Raw genomic sequence first — 22,042 nt, forward strand, 5'->3', positions numbered from 1 at the left:
TCTTCTTTCCTTTTTTTTTTTTTTTTTTTTTTCTTCACCCTACATCCAAACGGCTTCTCGCTCCCCGACTGCCCCAATATTTTTGTGGCATATCGGACCGATCGGCATTTGAATTTATTTCCTTTTCTTGACTGTTACTTGTATGTATGACAAATGTTTTTTTTACTCTTCCAACCTATTTTTATTTTTGTTACTTATTACATTTTGAAAATGTGTAACTGGCTTACAACTGTCACAAATATATGTCAAAAAGAATATGTCACACACTTGTCACAGATTTATTCTCCTTTTTGTTTGTATTTTCACCAAACTTTCTGACTAATCTTACCTAATTTTGACTTTCCTTATGTCATTTTTCCTGATTATGTAACTTATATATTCAAAAACTACACCTTCTATCTTTCCCTCAACTTTTTGTTCCCCAATCAAACGAAAATTTTCAAAATCAACCAACCCATCCCCCCTTCTTCCGGCCCTCCGAAAAGTTCCATTTCCCCCACTCTATTTAGATCAAAGAAACTTCCTGTTCTTTATCAATCAAGAGAATCTTTCTTTTTTTTTTTTCGTATCAAAAGGTGGGGTGTCGGAAAGTAAAAAAAAAAAAAAAAAATTGGTGTGTAGACAAATATGTAGGTTTATATAAAAAGACGTCCATTTTCTTCATCTTTTTTCCCCGAGAAAAAAAAAAAGGGGGAGGAGGGGGGGAAACCACCCGGAGAAACTTCACTGTCTATACTCACATCGTTTTTTTTCTTTCCGCCATTTTCTCGCTGTTGTCAAAAAAAAAAAAAAAAAACTTTTCAAGAAAAACGCTATAAATATCAGCTGGGCCCTCTCTTTATGTACCTAATAAGCTTCAATCTTTCACTCCTTTTTTTTTTTAAAGCGACCTCTCATACTAAATACTTAAAATGAAATCATTCAAAAAAAAAATTATTCAAATTCCTGTATGCCTCAACTTTTAACTTAACTTTCAATCGAACAACAACTTTTCAACTTTTCAACTCTTTAGCTCATAAACTATTAATATTCGTCACTTTTCCCATTAAAAATTAAAAAAAAATAAAAAAACACAAATCTACTTCATCATTTTTTAAATATCAATCTACAATCCATCCAAAGACAATCGCTGGCCACAAGTCCGCGAATTATGTCCAATTTGATTGCATTTACCACACTTGCGCGGCGCAGGCGAAAACTCTCCTCCACCACTTGCGCTTCCACCACGACCATGTCCATATTCATACGACCCAGGACTTGCAGTATACCCACTTGCTCCTACCCCTACTCCACTTGAGCCACCATAAGATGATGATGACGAATGAACTGCACCATGGTGAGAAAGATGATGACCCGCACCCGTCGACGCGCCTGACATTGATACCCCATGAGATATCCCAGATGACGACACATTTGTACCTCCATTTGCTGCAGCTCCACTAGACCCAGATGATCCCCCACTATAACCTCCAGTCTCCAACTCTGCTGCTGCTGCGGCCGCTGCCGCAAGTTCGTTAAACTCAGCTGTACTTCCTGTACTCGTATACGACCTTGTTGCAGGAATACTCGTGCCTGTTGTCGCTACTGAACTTGTTACTGCCACCGAGCTAGCCGGTATATTATGATTACCTCCAGCATTATTACTAGTAGAAACAGAACCATGGTTTTGTCCCTGTGCAGATGACGTCGCTCCTGGCGTGTTTGTTCCATCGACACTTGCAGACGGAGATCGCAAAGCACCAGAAGAATACATTTGTGACAACACAAGCGGAATGTCTGGCGACCCGTCCAGCGACCCGCCTACTGCTGCTGCTGCCGCCGCCGCTGCCGCTGCAGCAGCTGCCACACTAACGTTTCCAGATCCCTCCGGGTGTGGTGATGACACATTATTCAAGGAATGTTTATGGGAAGTTGTTGTCGGTGTAGATACTCTTAATCCACCTAAGCTCGTTCCTGGTCCATGGTGTACTGGCGATGCAGAACCTGACAAAATATTTGGGCTCATAATAGCAGATGACTGTGGCGGAGGTGTCACGCGCGGATTTAAACTGGGCGATGCAGGTGTGCCTGGAGTCCCCGGAGCATTTCCTCCAGATGAAATAATCCCAGCAGCCCGTGCATCAATTCCTGGTACACCCAGTCGGCAAAAAAACTTCATCATTTCGTGCAGCATGTACTCGCGCAGGTCCAGCTGCGAGTAGTTCAAAAAGTGCTGCTTGACTAGCGACTGCATATGATCAAACTTGGACATGAGCTCAATGTCCCGCTTATCGTGGTCGGAAAGTGGAACCAAATGCGTTTTTTGTTTGTTAAGCCACCAGTGCGGATGGATGTCGTCCATTGTAGCTGGTCGTGCCAATGTATGTTTACAAGGCAGTCCAGTAGTATTTGTAAACATTGACGTACACCTTGAAAGAGGTTCATGAATTGATTGTGCTTCCAGATATAACTCATGTTGTTCCTTGATAAGCTCTAAGGCATGTGTTGACACCTTAAACCGAACGTCATCGAAAAATGGCACAAAAAACTTCATTGGACATCGTTCTTGTTCACTCTTGAGCCGATTATCATAAATCACCTTATTGCGCTTAAGCATATCAGATATCCGATAATACATCTTCAATACATCGCCATTGCATTCCAGCACATAATTGGTGATAGTTGCTTGCGCTAGCTCAGCCTTACCCATGGTATAGTTGTTAAAGTGTAAGTGCTGATCAACATAGGCACGCACAAAGCGCGTCTTTTGCTGAAGCCATTGGTATGTCACGTACTCGAAAATCTTAGTACCCTGATACTCTTTACGGAAATCAGCCTCATTGAAAGAATAAATGTCAGCAGTCTCAGAGTCCACCAGTTTTTGAAACTTTTCAATGAATCGGCGACGTTCAGTTGGCGCACTAAAGAAATCGCTTGCCTTTTCATTGACATCACGCATCAACTGAGATACACAAAATTGAGATGTATTTTCAAACTGTAGCTCGACAGCGCCCATGAGCTGCAAATCATGGTGCATAATCACGGCAGTTGGTCGATACTCCTTTTGCAGTGCCTTTGTTGCAATTTCCTTTAAACTGCTGAGTACCCATGCCAGACCGTCAACAACATGAGTTTTAATAAACCCGTACCCGACCTCAAATGTTGTGTCAAAGCACGTAATACCAACAATGTGTACTAATGGAGGCACATTTGGGCTGCGCACAATGTTGATAAAAAGCACCTCGGGAAACATGCGCAGCATGTCCATACATCCTTGCGTAGTCCAAAAGAGATGTGTCACTGCACCGTTCTTGTCGAGTCGATCAGCAACGTAGGCATTGTCAAAGCGTAATGCGCCCACAAGCCCGCGTAGCATGTCGGGTTTTTTTAAGTCTTCAGGTTCGCCGGGAGATGAATAGGCGTTTGTAATGGAAGGAGGGGCTTGGAAAACTGGAGGCGTGGAGGTACCATAGTGAGCATGAGATACTGGTTTAAAGAACTTGGATGGCAACTCTATTTCGTCTTTAATTGTTTTTTGAAAGTAAGTCAGGCGGCGGCGTTTTGCTGAAGCCGCGGGACCTGTGGGACCATGATTGTGGTCTGGGAAAAGAGATTCAAGGTACCAAATATCGTTAGAGGGGTTATAAGAAACGGCCACCTTAAAGGGGCACGGCTCATAAACATTTTCGTGGTCAAGCTCCATTTCTGCGTGGGAGCGTTTAGGCCATGTTTGTGCGTGTGTACAGTGGTAGATTAACTTATCCGATGAAGAAGACAATTCAACTTCGAACCCCTCATGACTTGCAAAACGGTTAAGGTAAGACACTGCTGAATCTTTGCTGTCAAATGCCTTAGATTGGATTTGGGGGATATACGTAAGACCATTTGCATACTCAGAAGACTCCACAAGAGACTCGCGGAGAATTCGTGGGAGATGTTGAAATTCCTGGGCATTGACTGGTTTGTCAATAGGCCATGGGCGGGCATTAGGTTCAGATGGAGGGGAAGAAGCGGAAGACGAGGTAGAGGTGGAAATGGAAATGGAGGTCGAAGAAGGTAAATTTTCCTTTTGCTTTTTGGAAGGAACGCCATTTGGTTTCGGTTCCTTAGGTTTTTCTTCTTCTTGGTCAGATTCAAAAGAATCTGCAGCAGCTTCGGCTGCTGCTCGAGCTGCTGCCACTGCCGCTGCCGTGACCACTTCAGAATTTGCCTCTTGTTGTTGGTCAGGTAATTCTTGATCGTTGTCGTCTTCTACAGTCATATCGACATCAACGTCATCTTCTTTGGTCGAAGTTGTTGTTGTTATTGGATCTGCTGATCCTGGCTGTTCCTCTTCTGTGACTTGAATCCGGTGATTTTCGTGATGTCTGTTAAGAGATTGTTCCATGGCCTCTACAGTTTTTGATTGCTCTTCATCGTCTTCTTCATCCACGGCTTCGGCTGCAGCTTGTGCAGCAGCTAAAGCAGCAGCAGCAACTGCATTGTTAAGTGTTGTGGCTGCATCATCTTCTGGGGTAGAAGTATTTGCGACAGATGAGGTTGGTACTACTACTGTTGCGGATACAGCTTGTTTTTGATCTAAAAACTGAGTGGAAGTAGACGGGGCTGGAGAAGGTGCGTCTGCTGAAGGAAGATTAATGTATAGATTTGCATCATCGTCATTATCGTTGAGTTCCACTTCAAGAGCTGCAGTAGATTCTGTTTGTTCTTGCGGTTGTTGAGTTGAAGTCGCTGGTTCTTGCTGTGATTCTTCTTGTGATTCGCCTTGTGGTTGTTCTTGAACTGATTCTTGAACTGATTCTTGGACTGATTCTTCTTGTTGCTGCTGCTGTTGGTCTTGATCTTGAACTTGGTCTTGAACCTGATCTGAAGCTTGGCTTTGAGCCGAATCTTGAACTTGAACTTGAACTTGAACTTGAACTTGAACTTGGCCCTGGTCCTGGTTCTGGTCCTGGTCTTGAGTTGGTTGTATATTTACTGCCTGAGTTTTTAATTCTTCTTCTTGAATTTCTGGTTGTTGTTGTTGTTCTTCTGACTGTTGCTCTTGCAGTTGTTGGTGCTGAGATTGAGGAGTAGAAGATTGTTCTTTATGAATCAATTGGTCGGAAGATTGCGAAGACGCGAGAGAAGATTTTGAATCTGTTAAGACCATATCGTAAATATATATATATATATATTAAATATTGTAAAGTGATTTTTGTTTCTATGATTAAATTAAAAAAAAAAAAAAAAAAAAAACGCGTTAATTATATGGGTATTTAAGAGTATTGAAAAAAAAAAGACGTACAATTATTTCTGGGAGCCTAGCATTTCTAAATGATGAAAATAATAATTTTAAAGATGACAATAAAAGTCCTTTGATAACGCGGTACCTGATGGATAGATAAATATAAATATAAATATATATATAAATACTGTATGGTGGAACAAAAAAAGCTTTTTTTTTTTGGGGGGGGGGGGGGGGATTCAATCACTTTTATAATTTTTTTTTCCCCTATATTAAATCTAAAAAACACCCTGTGTCCTTTTATTTTTATTTTTATTTTTATTTTTGCCCAGACACATACACACACACAAAAAAAAAAAAAAAAAAACTTGTTGATTTCCGCATCTGTCTGCCATTTAATAGATGGTGGAAAAATTACAGCCTGCCCGCCAATAAATCCCCCACCACCAAGACTACCCAACATCACAACAATATCATTAAACTTATCGGCAAAAACAGTTTTTCCGTGATCCAACGCATTTTTATAAAATTGATGAATCAAATTCTTATAATCAATTAAAAGATGATGTGCCGGAAACCGTATTAATTTTTTTTTTTTTTTTTATTTATTTTAAGAACATAAACACGCGCCTACACCTATAAGAAAAAAAAGTCTCTTTCTTTAGGCAATAGTGGTCTGCTGATTACTCAGCATGTTATGTAATCTTCATCCCACCACCCGCCTTTCCCGTCACACAGAGTTGGTCAACGAGCCTTTGAAAAAAAAAAAAAAAAAAAAATTAGCTGAAATGTAGCAAAAGTTGAATTAAACTAGATATGCTTATTTTAAAATTTTATAAATAATTTGTTATATATCAATTATAAGAATATTTAAAAATCATTTCAAAAAAAAAAAACAAATAAAAACAAAAATGGAGGAAATAAATATGACAATACCTTTTTTTTCAATCGGTCTGATTTTGCTCAATAAAGAACCCAACCAGCTGTGGGAACAAATATTATATAATCAAATGACTAATACTTGCTAATACTTAGCTTTGTCTGGTGACTTCTTATGTAATCTTCATTAGTTTCAGTACTATATTCGGATGAATCAACCCGCGTGTTAACACTGACAATTTATCACTCTTTCAATGCCCAGAAATCACAATTCAGGCCGTCCTATTTCAATAAAAAAAAAAAAAATACCCACTGAGGTACCCCGCGCCTTCTCTCGCTCACACTCACACTCACACACACACACACACACACATATATATATATATATATATGTTGTATATAATATACTAAACGAATAATAAATTAAAAAAAAAAACAATAGGTCATAAATACCCTTACCCTTCTCATCTATTAACAACTACAAGGCCTTTCTTTCTCTAATAAATTTCAAGGCCACAATTGAGCCCCCCCTCACCCCCCCCCACTTTATCGTTTTGTTTGTTTTTTTGTTTGTCTCTGATTTAATTTACTTTAATTTGATTTGATTTGATTTGATTTAATTTGATTTAATTTGATTTGATTTAATTTAATTTAATTTAATTTAATTTAATTTTTTTTATTTTATTTTATTTTATTTTATTTTTTTTTTTTGGCCAACCGCCTCTTCCATTGCGGACTTCTTTCATGCGCACTCCGCCACCAGCCGCTCTACCCGATTGTTGTAACTTTACAAAATATTTTCAAAATCAATCCCATTTATTTGTAAGAGTTGAAATATTATTCAAACTTAGATTTAGATTCATAATTATAATAAATAATAAATAAATAAATAATAAATAAATATAACGACTATAACTATAAGCTTACAATAAAGCAACGGACTCTTCAAATGAATACCAATATTCAAACCCTGCTCAACTGTAGTACACTGACACATGCGCACTCTTGCGACCACCTCCCATTTCAACTCGCGCTCTTCGAGACCCCGTAACAGCTTTGGCTTGCACATCTCTAGGCTCCGGACTATTAGGCGGACTCAGTTGTCTAAAGTCCCCTTCCTTCTCATTCTCTTCCATTTTCTTTGGTTTACTACCCATCTGCGTCCCACGACCTGCAGGAGACGGCAGAATGGGCGAATCAACTGGGGGGCGGTACATTCCATACTTGCGACTTCCTAACGAAAGCAACCTCTCATGAGCTGCAGAAACCCCACCAAAAGTGCTGAGACTGCTGCTGCTGCTATTGTTGGCCAAAGTCTGAGGAAGCGGATGATGAAATGATCCCAACTGTAGTACCGTGGTTGTTTGAAGACCCTTAGTCTCATCTCCATATTGAAAGGATGCTTCACTATCGCTGTGTCCACTATGGTCCTCATCGTTTTTTACAACCCCATCCTCACTCATCCTCTGGTTGCCATTTGTAAATGTAGACTTGGTAGATACACTTGTTGTCCCATTTGATGTCGGTGTTGCAAGAAGTGCAGGAGCATGCCGACCGCAACTACATGCTGACGATCCCTTTGCCGCACAAGCTTCCGGGTTTTCGCTACAACTTACTCCATGCCAATCCTTCACCATGGTATCCTGTTCCATCTTATCTTTCCTCTTTCTTTCTTCTTTTTCCTCTTCTTTTTTATTCTTTTCTTCCATAGTCCTCTGCCGTTGTAGTTGTTGTTGTTGTTGCAACTGCGCCAACCGATACGTATTGCCAGGATATGGGAAGCTCCGAAACTCAGGAGGAAACTCAACACTATCTCTATCTCGACCAAACGACACCAATCTGGCCGGGACCCGAGGAAGCTCAATTGGAGATGAAACTATTGGATGCTGTGCTCCAACATTGAATGGAACCGTGAACTGATTCACCTTGGCGTGGCGCAACGGCCTTGGTGGTGGAAACATGGGCGGAGGCACAACCACAGGCAATCTGGAAGATCCCCCTAAAGTTGCACCACGAATCAATGCAGCATACTTGGCTCGTCGACTGCGTGTAGTTGGAGTCACTGGACTCAATGGACTTGTTGGACTGTTTCGAGTTTGTGATTCTGATGCTGCTATTGTTTTTGTTTTTGTTCTTGTTCTTGTTGCATCTCCAGCCACTGCTTCTCCTATCTCCATGAAAGCCTTTTCACCTTTGTACGGCTGTCTGTCCTCAGTACCCCCACCTTCCTGTTTGGGGCAGTTTCCCCCAACCTTCCTTTCACCAGACAAACAACGGTCTCTCGGCGATTCGGATTGGGCTCCGGTCCGCCACCACGCCCGGCCGTCCGACGGCGTTTGCCACTGCGGCAATCTCGGCACCGGGCCTCCGGAATCTCCAAAACCCTTCTCGCCACCACCAACACCACCACCAATACCACTACTACCACTACCACTACTACCCCTCAAAGCCCTGCGACGAGCCATGTGAAATTCCCAAACACAGTAACAACCCCCAGCCAATGCAACAACAATCCAAGCTCCAACAAGCACCAGTGAAATGGTTAACTCCTGGTACAGTGATGATTTATAAAATTCAACAATAAACTTGATACCAGAAGTCAGCAAGTCTTTTGTAGAATCCAACAGTTCATCTAACTTGGATTCTTCCAATGAACCATTGCTGCTATTAAGGCTGCTTTCGCTCGTTTCGGTCGCATTTGTGATATACGCAGCTGTCACATTCGGCAAGCTGATGCTGCTATGACTGTATATCCAAGCAGCACCTTCTTGAATTGCCTCAATTTTGGACCCAATCGTACAATACACTACCCCAACAATTCCACTGTAGAAAATGGTCCCGCCAAACGTCTCATTCAACTCCTGGTTCATCTTGTTTGAAAATACAGAAAGAGTTGTGTTTACTGCTCCAGCAGCAGTATTCACCCATCCAAGCAGCTTGTCGTTGATGTCCTCTTGAACCCGATGCATCTCAAGATTAGTGCCGTCAACCCACCCATCAATGCCATCTTCCATCTGTGTCATAAGGGCTTGACCATCAAACCCGGCAATTGCTAAAGAACCGTCGTTACTGCTTCCAGATGAAAAATAGCCTGGTGCCGAAACAGTCTCGTAGGCCTTGGTCACTTGGGAGAAAATAATAAACTGAATCGCAACAATTGCAACACCTGCAAGACCAAGTAACAAAGCTCCAACAACAGGAGGATACATAACATACTCGACCCACCACCTCGCAAGAACTTGCTTATGTGCATCGCCTTGAAACTGTCTGGCTGCAAAATCTTGACCCCGAGCCATCCAATGACTCTGAGCCCGCTGAATCACTCCAATGAATCTTGAAACATGTGTCTCACGTGTTTCATCGTAAGTGTATAAATCACTTAAAACTTCCTGCTCAACACTTGACTCTGCACATGTTCGTAACCATACCCAGTGTCTGATCTCACGATATACTACTGGCACACATACAAGAAGGGCAACCACTGCAACGACAATCATAAACACTCGCGCTAAAAACCCAGTCCCATCTGCAAGTGCATTGTAAAACTCTTGTGTCCCCGTCAGTCCCGTGTCACTGTTGACTGAACAGAATTCAACCACAGGGTCCTTTGGTGGTAATGTCGCTGCTGAAGAGTTGTATGCAATCTTTTGGTTCATGATGGTGTCGTTGAGCTCTTGCTTGATGAGGTCGAAAGGAACTGCAATTACTTCTTTGGTTGCATTTTTCACCATGTCGTAGTTTGGAACCAATGACCGGATCTCCTCAATTTTGCTGGTGACAGAGTCCGGGATTGAAATGTTACGCAGCGCCCCCAGGCTCAATGTCACATTCTTGATGGGATCAGAGTCGTCTGAAAATATGCTTGACACCGAGTTGAGCACACTGCTCACACTGTTAATTGCACTTTCGATACTGTCAAGACCGCTGTCGACACCTTCAAGTACTGTGGTTATGGTACTGTTTGCAAACCCAATCACTTCCTCAGCCGCATCCAACCCAACATTTGCAACCGTTTCCACTGCAGTTGTAATCAAACACATAAAGGTCCCCACAAGCGTGTTAATAATGAAAAACACAAGCTCCTCGAAAACCGACATGAGAATGACAAGAATTAAAATCAACCCTTGAATTCCATACTCAACCATCTTTGCAAGCGCAATCCCGGCTCCAGCAGCAATGTCGTGCGGCGCAGAAAGCGCTTTGGATGCGAGTTTCTCAGCTGCCCCACAGTTGTTTGTAGTTGCCCTTGACGCAGCGCTCAGCGCTTGTTGCAGGTTACTGTTGAAAGAAAAAATTTTGATGATTATAAGAACTAAAAATAGAGTGTATGGGTTGATCCACACTTGTGATAACCGTGCACGTAGACCGATATAAGGTGTACTAGTGATTACAATTTGTCGTGGAGGGATTGGTGGCTGTTGTGATACTGTTGGCGAGGGTGGGGAAGATGATGAAGGTTTTTCAGAACCCTGGTTATTCTGTGTATTATTTTGGCCCATGGCTTTGGCTGCCAGTACAAGGTGTCGTAATCCGTTGTTTTTGCTTTGTGTTGATGATGATTGTTGCGGACCATAGTTGTAGATTCGAGCAGGCTCTGTGGGTACTGTGACTGGTTCTTCCCAGCCGTTTAAAATTCTGTTAACCGCCGAGGACACCACAGATGAGAGACGTTTGATATTAGGCGTAACTCTGGAATTTATATTGTGCATGATTTAATAGAGAATTGGTATATTTTTCTTGATGAGATTTTTAAAAATATTCCTTTTTTTTTTATTCTTCATCTTTTCATAACAAGGCAGGCTTTCTTTATATATAAACTCATTTTTTTTATATACTCAACACACCGTCAGTCGCAGCATTTTTTTTTTTAATACCAAATTTGTATTGATCTTTTGGGACAAATTTTTATCCTCAAATCTGCTTTTCTTTCTGTCAGATGCCAAAAAAAAAAAAAATAAATAAATAAATAAAAAACGTTTCACCAACATGTGCGGCTGTGCTGTCAAAACATTGCAAACCTTGTTTTGGAATTTTGACAAAATAAATCCCTGCCCGCCTTTTTTTCCCTTGAAATATCCATTTCCGCAATCAACCCATGATAAAAATTCTATTAAATATGTTTCCACCATTTATTTTTCCATGTAAGGTACAAGATAAAAAAAAATTAAAAATTTTCACATGTCTCTTTTGTATCCGCGTGGTGTACGGCCATTTCCCTCAAATTATTTCCAGTCCTTGCATTATTTCTTTCCTTTACATCCCATGTTGTAGTTTTGTTTTTATATAAAACTCTCATATATTAACAATGTCGGTATTTCCAAACATACATATTCTAAATTTTTTTTTTTCTTTTTATCAAAACTAGATCCAGGAACATAAGTTGTGCCTGAATATCACGAGGCTATTTTTTTTATTAATGCGACCCATGTTTCGTCTTTTTTTATTTCATCAAACAAGCATTGTATAAAAAATAATTCTTTATCCGATAGTTTAATAAAAATAAATTCTATTTATCATATGTATAATAAAAATATAATATAAAATTAAAAAAAAAAATAATAATCATAATAAACCTTCCATGAAAAACCAAAGTCAAATAATTGCGTAAAAATTTCCCTCCACCTTTTAATTGATATTCGCTGAATCATGTAAACTACTCTCAACCTCAGAAGCATCCATCACTGAAATTGTAGGTGGAACTAACGATGGAGCCTCAGTGGGTACAGATGATGAGCTATCACCAGACCCTTGAGAACCTGGTGTAGGCGTAGAACTGCGCGAAATCCCTCCACCAGGTTCAAGGAATGACCGAATCGACAGCTTGTTCCCCGATGGTGTTCGGCGATGCGATAAAGGCCTTGCAAGTCGTAAGTTTGACCCTGAAGTCAGCTCACCGTAAGGTCCATCCGTAGAGCCTTCCTCGGTACGACCCTCGTCCGATGCGTCGCTATTGGTCACCGAGTGGCGTGAACGCACACTTGAAGAGAGTGTTAAAGGAAGTGGGCCTGAGATTTTAGATGGAGGTGAACCATTAGCGCTGCCTCCAGAAACAATAGCTGCAATTGATGATGACGAGTGCGAAGGTGTAATGGTCCCTGCATTGTTTACTCCGTGAGCTGCTGCGATAGCCTTATTGCGTTCTTCAATGTGAAACCGCCGGTTGGCCTCAGACCCGGACGCAGACCGTGATCGTCGTCGATTTTTCTGGGCCTTTTCTAGCCGCGCTTCAACTTGAGAAAAAACTACGTCACGGTAAATAATCAAGTCTTGGGTCAACTGCATGGGGTGCTTTTCTGTCAAAGTAAGTGAGGTCGTAGCTCGAGGCTTTAGCAAGTATGGTGCGATGCTGCGTGACAAATCCTTAACATTGTCTGGTATATCCTCAGGCAAAACTGCTTTAAATGGAGTTGATTCACTAGAAACTTTGCAAATATCAGCAAAATGGCTAATCAAAACCTTCAAATTAGAAAGATTTTCACGCTCCAAATGGGTTAAAAGTCCCACCAAGCGCTCTACACGCTGTTCAGCATTACTAGCTTCAGCATCCTTTCTTTCCTCTAGTGCCATTTCCAAAGAAACATTGGCTCCTGGCCCAGATTTTGAATAAGCACTTTTGATAACGTCATAAACTGTAGACGAAATAATAGAGTCTGGAAGCTCAAGCAAAAACTCGCGCAAGGTCGAAATAACCGTCGGTAAAGTGTAGCCTTTGAATGCCTCTTCAGGATTAAACTTCTTGGAAGTGTTGATTTTGCGCCGCAAAGCTTGAATCTCATCAATAGGTGCTTGGGCTTGGGTCCACAAGCCAATAAGAATATTACGCGAGGTATCAGAAGTAAGGCGGGACTTGTACGAATTACCGCCAGTGGATATAGACGGGAACTCGGTAATTCCAGAAGTGATTTCCTCGTCCTTGCCAGTGACATTCTTTTCGTCAGAGATGTAGCCAACAAAGTCCTCAACCACAAAGGGTACAAACTTGAGATCAACACCGAACGACTGGATACGGTGAGATTTGAAAAACCCCATGTATACAACAGGTTTTGGTGCAAAAGGACCAGTCTTGTATCGTTCAATCAAGTAATCAAGATCCTTGATTGGGTCCAGCAAAGACTCATGGAATGCCATGCGTTGAACAGATTGATGAAGATTGTTAAGGGTACGGCCAATTCCAGCTGTAAAATCAAGGAGAACCTTCTTGACGGCACGCAGACGGTCACGCTCGCATTGCTGCATAAATGGATAAAGCTCAAAAATTTCCAACTCAAGACCGCAACGCTCATCATCAAGGTTGCGAACTGCAATCTGGTACTTTTCATCAAGCTCAGTGATTTCGCGCTGAAGCTTGCTAATTTGAGACTCGCGGCGAGGCAGAGGTTGTTGAGTAGTACCAAAATCGGCAGATGACGCCGTACGTGAGTGGGACTTACCATTCAAAGTGCCTGCGCGGCTAAGACTCGATAAAATAGACATGGATTCGTGTCTTTTATGAACAGAAGAAGGAGGAGCATCTATATTCCCCTCGGGCTTGGATTCATCTTCAGTATTTGCAAGCAATGATGAAAAATATCCCGAGACTATATTGGAAGTCTTTTTCGCAAAAGTTGAAGCTGCATCAGTAGCAGTTTGCTCTTCAGCAATAATGGTGGATTGAATTTCACTAAGTTTTTCGCTAGTCGAAGACTGGTGATAAACGCCATTTTTAGCAAACTCAGTGGCTCTAGGTAACCACTGGTAGCGTGAATTAGAAGTTCCGGAGAAGCGGCTGCCTACAGCACCAACAAGTCGCAAAAATCCTTGATCAACCATATCTTGGCCATATTTTTCAGCAATGCCAATATTGTTGATACCAACATTGATACGAATATAGTGAAGAATTCCTTCGCCAGTAGATACATTGGGATAAGAGCCAATGATTGGGATTTTGAAAGTTTCCTGGGGGACACTGGTTAAAAAGTCTTGAAGTAACTCCTGGAGAGTCTTTGGAGTGTATTGCTGGCCACCAAAAATGACCACTTCACCAGAAAGCGAGTTTTGACGAGGGAGCGAAGCAGTTCTGGTGGGAGGGTCTTGAGGCGTGGGCGCAGTAGTACCTGCTGTGGTAGTCGTGGCTGCAGTTACGTCGGCGGAAGCGGTTGGTGGTGTAACGATATGGTCCTCCGAAATTGTAGACTGTTTTGTGACAGATTTTCCTTTTTCATCCTCCTTAGTAGCTGAAGAAGAAGACTCAGCCGCTTCAGGGATGGTAGGCTCAGCACCTTTCGAAAACTGAGCAAGAGAAAGGCGCTTGTTGATGGCTGAAGCAGAGGATGAAATTGCCATGGAAAGAGAGCGGGCAGAAGTGTTATTGTTAACGGCTCCTCCAGATGCCACCATAACCGGGACGCTGGAGTTTGTGAGTTCTTCAAGCTGGCGGGCTTTAGCATAGTATGTTTGCTGGGCCTTGTGGACATTGGCTGTTGATTTGTTGTAAGACTTGAGCCTGGACAACAGAGTACTGCGGGCCTTAGAAACTCTAGACTTGTGGGCTTCAGCATATTGGCTAAAGGGTTCACGAACTTGGCGCTCAAGCCCTGCGGCAATACGTGAATGGAGTTCACCCTGAGTCGATGATTCGTCCAAGAAAGCTACAAAAGCCTGCTTGGCCGAAGCTCCCTCGTCTCTGTCGAATCCAGCAGAAGCCTGGCGGGACGTCATGACATTTTCAGAAGCGGATTTTAGATTAGCAGCATATGCAGATTCGAGAGAAATGCGGCGAGAGATAAAGTCGAGGATCTGAGAGTTTTCAACAACTCCTTGATCAAGCTTATCAAAAAGCACATTGAGACCGGTAGCATAATCTGACGACCAAAAGCAATCTTCAAATCCCTGATGGAATTTTTTAGAAACTGGAAGCGGATCTTGTTGGTGTTTTTGCTGCTCTAATTGTTCTTGTGTATGTTCTTCATGTTGGGGGTCATCGTTATGATTGATATCAGTAGAAGTAGGGGGGCCAGCAGCAGGCGGCTCTGGATGATCAGACATATTAACTTGGCAATGCTACAGTTGATCTGAGAGTTCTCGAATGGGAGATCAGTCGGGACTAGTAGACAAAAGACCTTGTATAAAGGTTTAGTTTGGAAGAGATGAGTAAAGTGATTGGTGGTAGTGATGATACAAAGAAGTTTTAAGGGCAGGGAGGAGAAAAGAATATGAAGAATTCAAAGAAGGGAAAATTCCTAGAGGCATTCACGTGAATAGTGCGGCGCGTCACGTGACATAATTGAGCAGTTTGGTCAGGGTCTGGAGTACACCCTTAATGCCTTACCACCACCACCACCACCTGAAGGAAAACTGATGTTTGTCCAGTAGCCACTATTTTATGTTAAAAATTATGGTAAAGATCATGAAGTATTGGCTAGCAATTTTAATTTTTTTTTTTGATTCATTTTCTTGTAGGCTGAAGCAAGTTTTGATTGTTAGTTGCTGAATGTTCTCGGTCGTTGTTGCGTTTTCCTTGATACATACAAATACTACAGCTGTGCCTCCAAACGCCTGTAAACTACACTAAACAAAACCTTCCAAGCCAAGACTCCAAACTGGGAATACAACGAGGATCCCAATAAAAACAACTATAATTAGTAGAGTAGACATAAGAACTGTACTTGTAATGTAACAGATATATATTAATAATAATAATAATAATAATAATAATAATAATAATAATAATAATAATAATAATAATAATAATAATAATAATAATAATAATAATAATAATAATAATAATAATAATAATAATAATAATAATAATAATAATAATAATAATAATAATAATAATAATAAAAATAGCTTTACCACCATCACCGTTGCAAATTATGGCACGTTCTGGGGTTGTTCTCGATATAGGCTCCAAACAAGACCTGAAATGTTCGATATTTTGTTGTTACACGGTTTAGAAGCAAGAAAAAAAAATTCAAAAAAATTCTAAGGTTTCTTTAGCAAAATATGCTCAGCCTTTTTTTTTTCTTTGTAAATTCCATAAATATGGTCAAGTCTCTAAAATATCGATACTTTCATTATAAATTGTTTCAATATCCTACTTTTTTTTTTAACTAAAAAACTTAATATCTAACTAAACAACAAACTTATAATCTGCAACTGACGATATTCAATTGCACAAAATGCCAGAAGCTATCATATTTGTCGGCATTGCCATGCTAATGTTTTTCGGTTTTAACATTGTCGTTCAACTATTATACACTGTCAAAGCCGTTCCACGGTCACAACGTGTTCTGGAAATTCGGTTATCCGCTAACAATACACTCACAATGAAAGAAATTGACCGTCGGTTCCCCAAAAGACCGTATGGAGAAGTTCTACAAGAACTTAATTCTGATGAAGATCACCCGAGCCGACAAGGCCATGGTGAAGAAAACATCACATGTCCTATTTGTCTATGCACTGTCGGTGTAGATGATGATCGCAATATGCCTGCAAACCAGATTCCCATGCGTGTTCTTTCATGTAAACATGCCTTCCACGCTGATTGCGTAGTAGCATGGCTGAATAAGGTGAAAGCAAATTGTCCAACATGTCGCGAAAAGTTTTAAATAATAAAAAAAAGGTAAATTTGAAATTTGTTCAATATACTACAATTTTAGTAGAGAGTGCGCCCGCGCATCTAGGTGGTCCAAACTGCGCAAAACCAATCTCCAAAATGCTTCAATGTCCATGCTTTCAATCACATATACACCCTCTGCAGCATCTTTGCCCAATTTGATGGTTTGTCCTACAAGCTTCGGATCCTTGGTCTCAATGTCTAACGCGTATCGTGTATATTTTACATCAAGAGAAGGCAATGTATTCTCTTCAGGAGCGCTCTCACCCAGCACGTGGTATAAAGGCAAAACACAAGCTACTGCCAGTGGATCATGAACTGGTGGCCCACGCGCAAACTCTGCTCCAAACTCACGTGTATATGTTTTGCCGAAAAACACCAGCAATTCGTAAAGCATCTGGCGCACATAATACTGTTTTTCAGACACGCTTGTATTTTTTCCGCGCACCTTTTCGCAAATCTCGCGCGTCGCAATTGCTTGGTGTGTCATATCAAGAGTCAGCAAGATTGTCTTCGATGCCAGCGCATTGCTCCCATACTTGCTCCCAAGAACGATCCGCGCCGCCTCAGGATCGCACCAAATGTTAAACTCCGCATTGGGTGTAATGTTTCCGCCCGCTGCAAATGCACCTCCCATGACACTTAGCACCCGGATCGGCGCAATTAGCTCTGGGTATTTTTGTACAAACGCTGCAATATTGGTAAGCGCACCAGTAGCAACCACAGCCAAAGTGTCTGGATATTGTTTCACAGCTTCAGCCAGTGCATCTACAGCAGGATTGGAATGGTTTGCTGAAGGCCATTGTGCTTGTTTTGTCGGACTAGGGAGCAAGCTGGTCCCATCCAGTCCAGATTCGCCATGGATCGATGGAGCGTGGCCCATAGGTGGTCGCTCAAGTGGTCGTTCGGCACCAGCATATACATTCACAGTACCATGCGCTTCATCCACAAGAAAGGCATCTAGTAGTGCTAAGGCGTTGTTTGTTGTTCGTTTTAACGGTGCGTTACCATGAACCGTTGAGATTCCCACCAGGAAAAAATATTCTGGGAGGTTTGATCCCAACAACATGGCTATGGCATCATCGTGGCCTGGATCACAGTCGATCCAAAGAGGGATTTTAGTACTGGTTTCTGGAACTGTCATTATAGTTTTTTCTGTTACTGCTTGAGTTAGTATGAAGAAGGAAAAGTAAAGGAAGAGATAGAAGAAGATTGGGAACATTGAAAACCCTCAAATCAACGTGATCAGGTGTCGAGATGGTGGTTGGTGGCGGATGAGCCGTTGGAATTTGTGGCAACTAACCATTTTTTCAAGGGAGGGATTTGCGGGGAATATATGATAATCTTACGAATAATATTGCTCAATGAAATGAATTATTTTTGAAAAAAAAAAAAAAAAAAAGTAAATCAAACTTGGCATAATAGCAAAATAACTTTAAAACCAGTAATCAGAAATTGGAATTTTTTTTAAACTCATATATTAATGCAAATCAAGATAAAAATTTCAAAATAAGTTCAAAAGTTGATACAAAAAATAAAATAAAAATTTAATGCGTCAGCCCGGAGTCGAACCGGGGGCTCGTCGATGGCAACGACGAATTTTACCGCTAAACCACTAACGCAATTCAATTTAAAAATGAAATTTAATGAAAGATCTACTCATATGATTTTAAAATCACCAAACCACATTAACGCCAAAAACAAGGAAAATTCTTTAATGAAAACAAAAAAAAACAAAAAAATGAAGAGTGTTACTTTTTTTTAGAAAAAAATCTTAAAATTACCTTGCATAAAAACAACCAAATTTGTTTATTAATTTAAGTTAATATTTAACTTAACTTAACTTAACTTAAGAATGTAGTTATCTTTTTTCGCGTAATATTTTTTTTCAACATTCTTGTTATATTATTTATCAATTACTACATTTTGGCGGTATTCATACATTCTATAAAAAGATAGCACCTTTTACCTCCCCTTTTCTCTTCAGTTTGTTTTGCCTCTATAATGATGCAATGCCAAAAAAATGTCGTCATCAAGTTATTTAGCCACGCAACAACTAAAACAATTTCACCCCACACAACGTGCTACACCGTGATTTTATTCATGACAAATTTCTCGGAGTCCTTGGAAATTATTTTAGAAATTCTCCGCCTCCTCCCAATATTCTCTCAAGGTTTGTAATACCAAGCAAGAATGATATGTCTAAAAGATAAGAAAGGAGGGATATAAATAAGACGCTCCTCTTTAAATTGCTGCTGTTTGGACTTATTTTCATATTTTTATAATTATTTATTCATTCATTCATTCATTCATTTTTTTCATTCTATCTGTTTATTTATTGATCTATTGATTTATTTATTTTAGCATTTGCATATTGACATAATCACCAAAAATGTCTTCGTTTTCCAAAAAAAAGGATGACGCTAACGTCGTTTCTTTCAGAACTGCTGACGGCACTTCCGATGATGAGGAGGTCGATGGAGGAATCCTATATTATCACAATTATGAGACTTTTTCAGAAAGGGAACAACTGTTTAACAACAAAAAAGATCCAGTAGTGCGAAGTCTTTCAATAAGTGAGCCCTCATTTGAAAAATCAAAGGATTTGTTTTACGGCGGTAAAAACCATGTTTTTGAAGATCCTGAGGTGGCAGAGCATTATAGACAAGTTTACAGCAATGCTGGGTATGAAGGTCGCTTCCATTTCGATCCAACTTTTCAATGGACTCGTGAGCAAGAAAAAAAATTACTTTGGAAAATTGAATATAAGGCATGTTTCTGGGCTTGCTTTATGTTTTTTGCCCTTCAACTTGACCGCGGCAATATTAGTCAAGCACTTTCCGACAATATGCTAACAGACCTCAACTTGACCACAAATGACTACAACACCGGACAAACCATTTTCCTAACTGTCTTCCTTCTTTCCGAACTCCCCTCCCAGTTAATTGCAAAGAAAATGGGGCCAGACCGCTGGATTCCGGCACAAATGACACTTTGGTCTCTGGTGGCAATTAGCCAAAGCTTTATCTCTGGGAAAGCATCATTTTTTATCACACGTGGGCTTCTTGGATTTTTAGAAGGCGGCTTTATTGCGGAAATTGTGTCATGGCTCTCATATTTTTACACCAGTTCGGAGCTCCCTCTTCGCCTAAGCTTCTTTTGGACATCGGGCACGCTTACGACAATTGGTTCTTCTCTTATTGCATTTGTCATTTTGCGCTTACGCAATGTTGGTGGCTGGGAAGGCTGGCGGTGGCTTTTCTTCATTGAAGGGCTTGTCACACTCGTTATTGGTATTGCGTCGTTTTTTAAAATGCCAGCTTCACCTGTTCAAACAAAAACCTGGTTCCGCCCAAATGGTTGGTTTACTGAATTTGAAGAAAAGCTTATTGTCAATAGAGTGCTCCGAGATGATCCGTCTAAAGGAGATATGCATAACCGCCAAGCTGTTTCGTTTAAGCAGCTTGGGGAATCTCTCTTGGATTATGACCTCTGGCCATTGTATCTTATTGGTTTGATATCTTATATTCCTACGAACGCTGTGTCGTCATACTTTACGCTCAATCTCCGGCAACTCGGGTTCAATACTTTTTATACTAATTTGTTGACTATTCCTCCAAATTTTGTACACATTATCCTTTTGATATCTCAAACGTGGCTTACTGAGCATTTAAATGAGCGTTCTCTCATTTCGTCACTTCAGCCTCTATGGGTAATTCCGTGCGGTGCGGTATTAGCATTTTGGAGTGGCACATTGCACAATGTCTGGGGCACATATGCAGTGCTGGTAATATTGCTTTCTGGACCATATATTCATGCCATTCTTGTTGGCTGGTGCTCGCGCAATTCCAACGCTGTGCGGACACGTACTGTTTCTGCAGCAGTGTATAATATGTTTGTGCAAGGTGGTAGTGTGATTGCTTCCAACGTGTACCGAAAAGATGATGCCCCATATTATAAGCGTGGAAACCGGGTAATCTTTGTGCTTTCTGTTATTTCTCTGTTTTTGATTCTTGGAACAAAGGCATATTACATGTGGCGAAACAAGAGACGTGAGGCAATTTTCAATGCCATGACAGAGGAAGAACGTATAGAATATCGCAAAACAACAAAAGATAAAGGAAACAAACGCTTGGATTTTAGATTTGCTCATTAAGTGTAAAAAAAATATAAATATATTAATCTGGAGTTTTATCGTTAATGTAAAAAAAGGAAAGTTGGTAACAATTGAAAATTGTGGAAATTTTTTAATTTAATGTCGTTTTAAATGAGCTTTCAAAAAATGAATTCACTCAAAAAAAAAAAAGGCATTTCATCAGTTTGTTTTTTCCCAATAAGGAAAAAATAGCAATTGTGTATTCCATGATTCCCGAGTAAAAGAATTCAAAGTACAGCCGAACATGGGGACAAAGTTCGCCAATAAATTATGGTATTTTGTTTTTAACATGTTACTGTACAGTAACTTTTTGATTAAGTCAAAAACCTTGCAAAGAATACCTAGGATATTATCGAATTTTGTCAATACGCCCATAAATGTGATTACGCCCATGCTTTTTTTGAAAAAAAAATTTTTTTCTTGCAATACCTGTTCTATGTATGATTATGATAAATCATAATGATATACAAATCTCTTTAATCTTGGTTTTAAAATGACGGTTGACAATTTAAGATATAATGAAATGACCTTGATTGTCACAATTATTAAAATATTTGATAAATCTTAGTAGTTCAGAGGGATGATAAACAAAATGAATACATTAAAAAAAAATTCCAACTTTTTTAAATTTTTTGCTCTGTAAAAATTTTCAAATGATCTTACTATCTCCTGTCTTTTTTTTCATAGAAGGGAGTGGGCTTCGACTGCGCCGCTGAAATGTCGTAATTGTAACTCAAAATTAACAAGGACAAGCCACAAGATTAATATTTTTCAAAAACGTAGTGTAATCCACCAATGAAAAGCTATTGAACCATTGTATTATAATTTTTGTTACATTTCAATAAAAGTAATTGAAAAAGAAACTTAAGTTTAAGAAACCGTTTTTGTTCCAATCTAAGAAGTTCAGAACGTTTAAAAAAAATATTTTTAAATTAATTTTAGACTACGTCATGGAATCAAATTTGAATTTACAAGTAGATGATTAAAAAAAAATAAACAATTCAAAAACCAGAAATTAGGAATTAAAGTATAACTTGGCATCTCAACTGTTGAAAGGATGTCTTCTATGCCAAATCATATATATATATATATATATATATATAATTAACGGTCTTGGAAATATTTATCATGATAGGTGTTTAAATACTTTGTTTAGTTGTTTCTCAAAAAATTTCAACTCATATTTTAAGCGTAAATTTAAACT

The 22,042-nt window shown here is 40.0% G+C and overlaps 6 protein-coding genes across 6 annotated transcripts; 2 read left to right on the forward strand and 4 right to left on the reverse strand.

Annotated features, from left to right (window-relative positions):
- Positions 1-1,105: 1,105 nt before the first annotated feature.
- On the reverse strand, positions 1,106-5,131 carry SAPINGB_P001896 (uncharacterized protein; the record flags this gene model as incomplete). Its single annotated transcript, XM_031996616.1, has 1 exon — positions 1,106-5,131. One exon carries the CDS (start codon positions 5,129-5,131, stop codon positions 1,106-1,108), a length of 4,026 nt encoding a protein of 1,341 aa, XP_031852507.1.
- A 1,928-nt stretch (positions 5,132-7,059) lies between these two features.
- Positions 7,060-10,794, reverse strand: SAPINGB_P001897 (uncharacterized protein; the record flags this gene model as incomplete). Its single annotated transcript, XM_031996617.1, has 1 exon — positions 7,060-10,794. The coding sequence occupies one exon, from the start codon at positions 10,792-10,794 to the stop codon at positions 7,060-7,062; it is 3,735 nt and encodes a 1,244-aa protein (XP_031852508.1).
- A 916-nt stretch (positions 10,795-11,710) lies between these two features.
- SAPINGB_P001898 (uncharacterized protein) lies at positions 11,711-15,109 on the reverse strand (the record flags this gene model as incomplete). Its single annotated transcript, XM_031996618.1, has 1 exon — positions 11,711-15,109. One exon carries the CDS (start codon positions 15,107-15,109, stop codon positions 11,711-11,713), a length of 3,399 nt encoding a protein of 1,132 aa, XP_031852509.1.
- A 1,136-nt stretch (positions 15,110-16,245) lies between these two features.
- On the forward strand, positions 16,246-16,674 carry SAPINGB_P001899 (uncharacterized protein; the record flags this gene model as incomplete). The annotated part of the gene is made up of 1 exon (XM_031996619.1): positions 16,246-16,674. The coding sequence occupies one exon, from the start codon at positions 16,246-16,248 to the stop codon at positions 16,672-16,674; it is 429 nt and encodes a 142-aa protein (XP_031852510.1).
- A 39-nt stretch (positions 16,675-16,713) lies between these two features.
- Positions 16,714-17,826, reverse strand: SAPINGB_P001900 (uncharacterized protein; the record flags this gene model as incomplete). Its single annotated transcript, XM_031996620.1, has 1 exon — positions 16,714-17,826. One exon carries the CDS (start codon positions 17,824-17,826, stop codon positions 16,714-16,716), a length of 1,113 nt encoding a protein of 370 aa, XP_031852511.1.
- A 1,248-nt stretch (positions 17,827-19,074) lies between these two features.
- SAPINGB_P001901 (uncharacterized protein) lies at positions 19,075-20,838 on the forward strand (the record flags this gene model as incomplete). Its single annotated transcript, XM_031996621.1, has 1 exon — positions 19,075-20,838. One exon carries the CDS (start codon positions 19,075-19,077, stop codon positions 20,836-20,838), a length of 1,764 nt encoding a protein of 587 aa, XP_031852512.1.
- Between the last annotated feature and the right edge of the window lie 1,204 nt (positions 20,839-22,042).

The sequence above is a fragment of the Magnusiomyces paraingens genome (assembly GCF_902498895.1).
Source record: "Magnusiomyces paraingens strain CBS 517.90 genome assembly, contig: contig2, whole genome shotgun sequence".
NCBI classification, from domain to species: Eukaryota; Fungi; Ascomycota; class Dipodascomycetes; order Dipodascales; family Dipodascaceae; genus Magnusiomyces; species Magnusiomyces paraingens.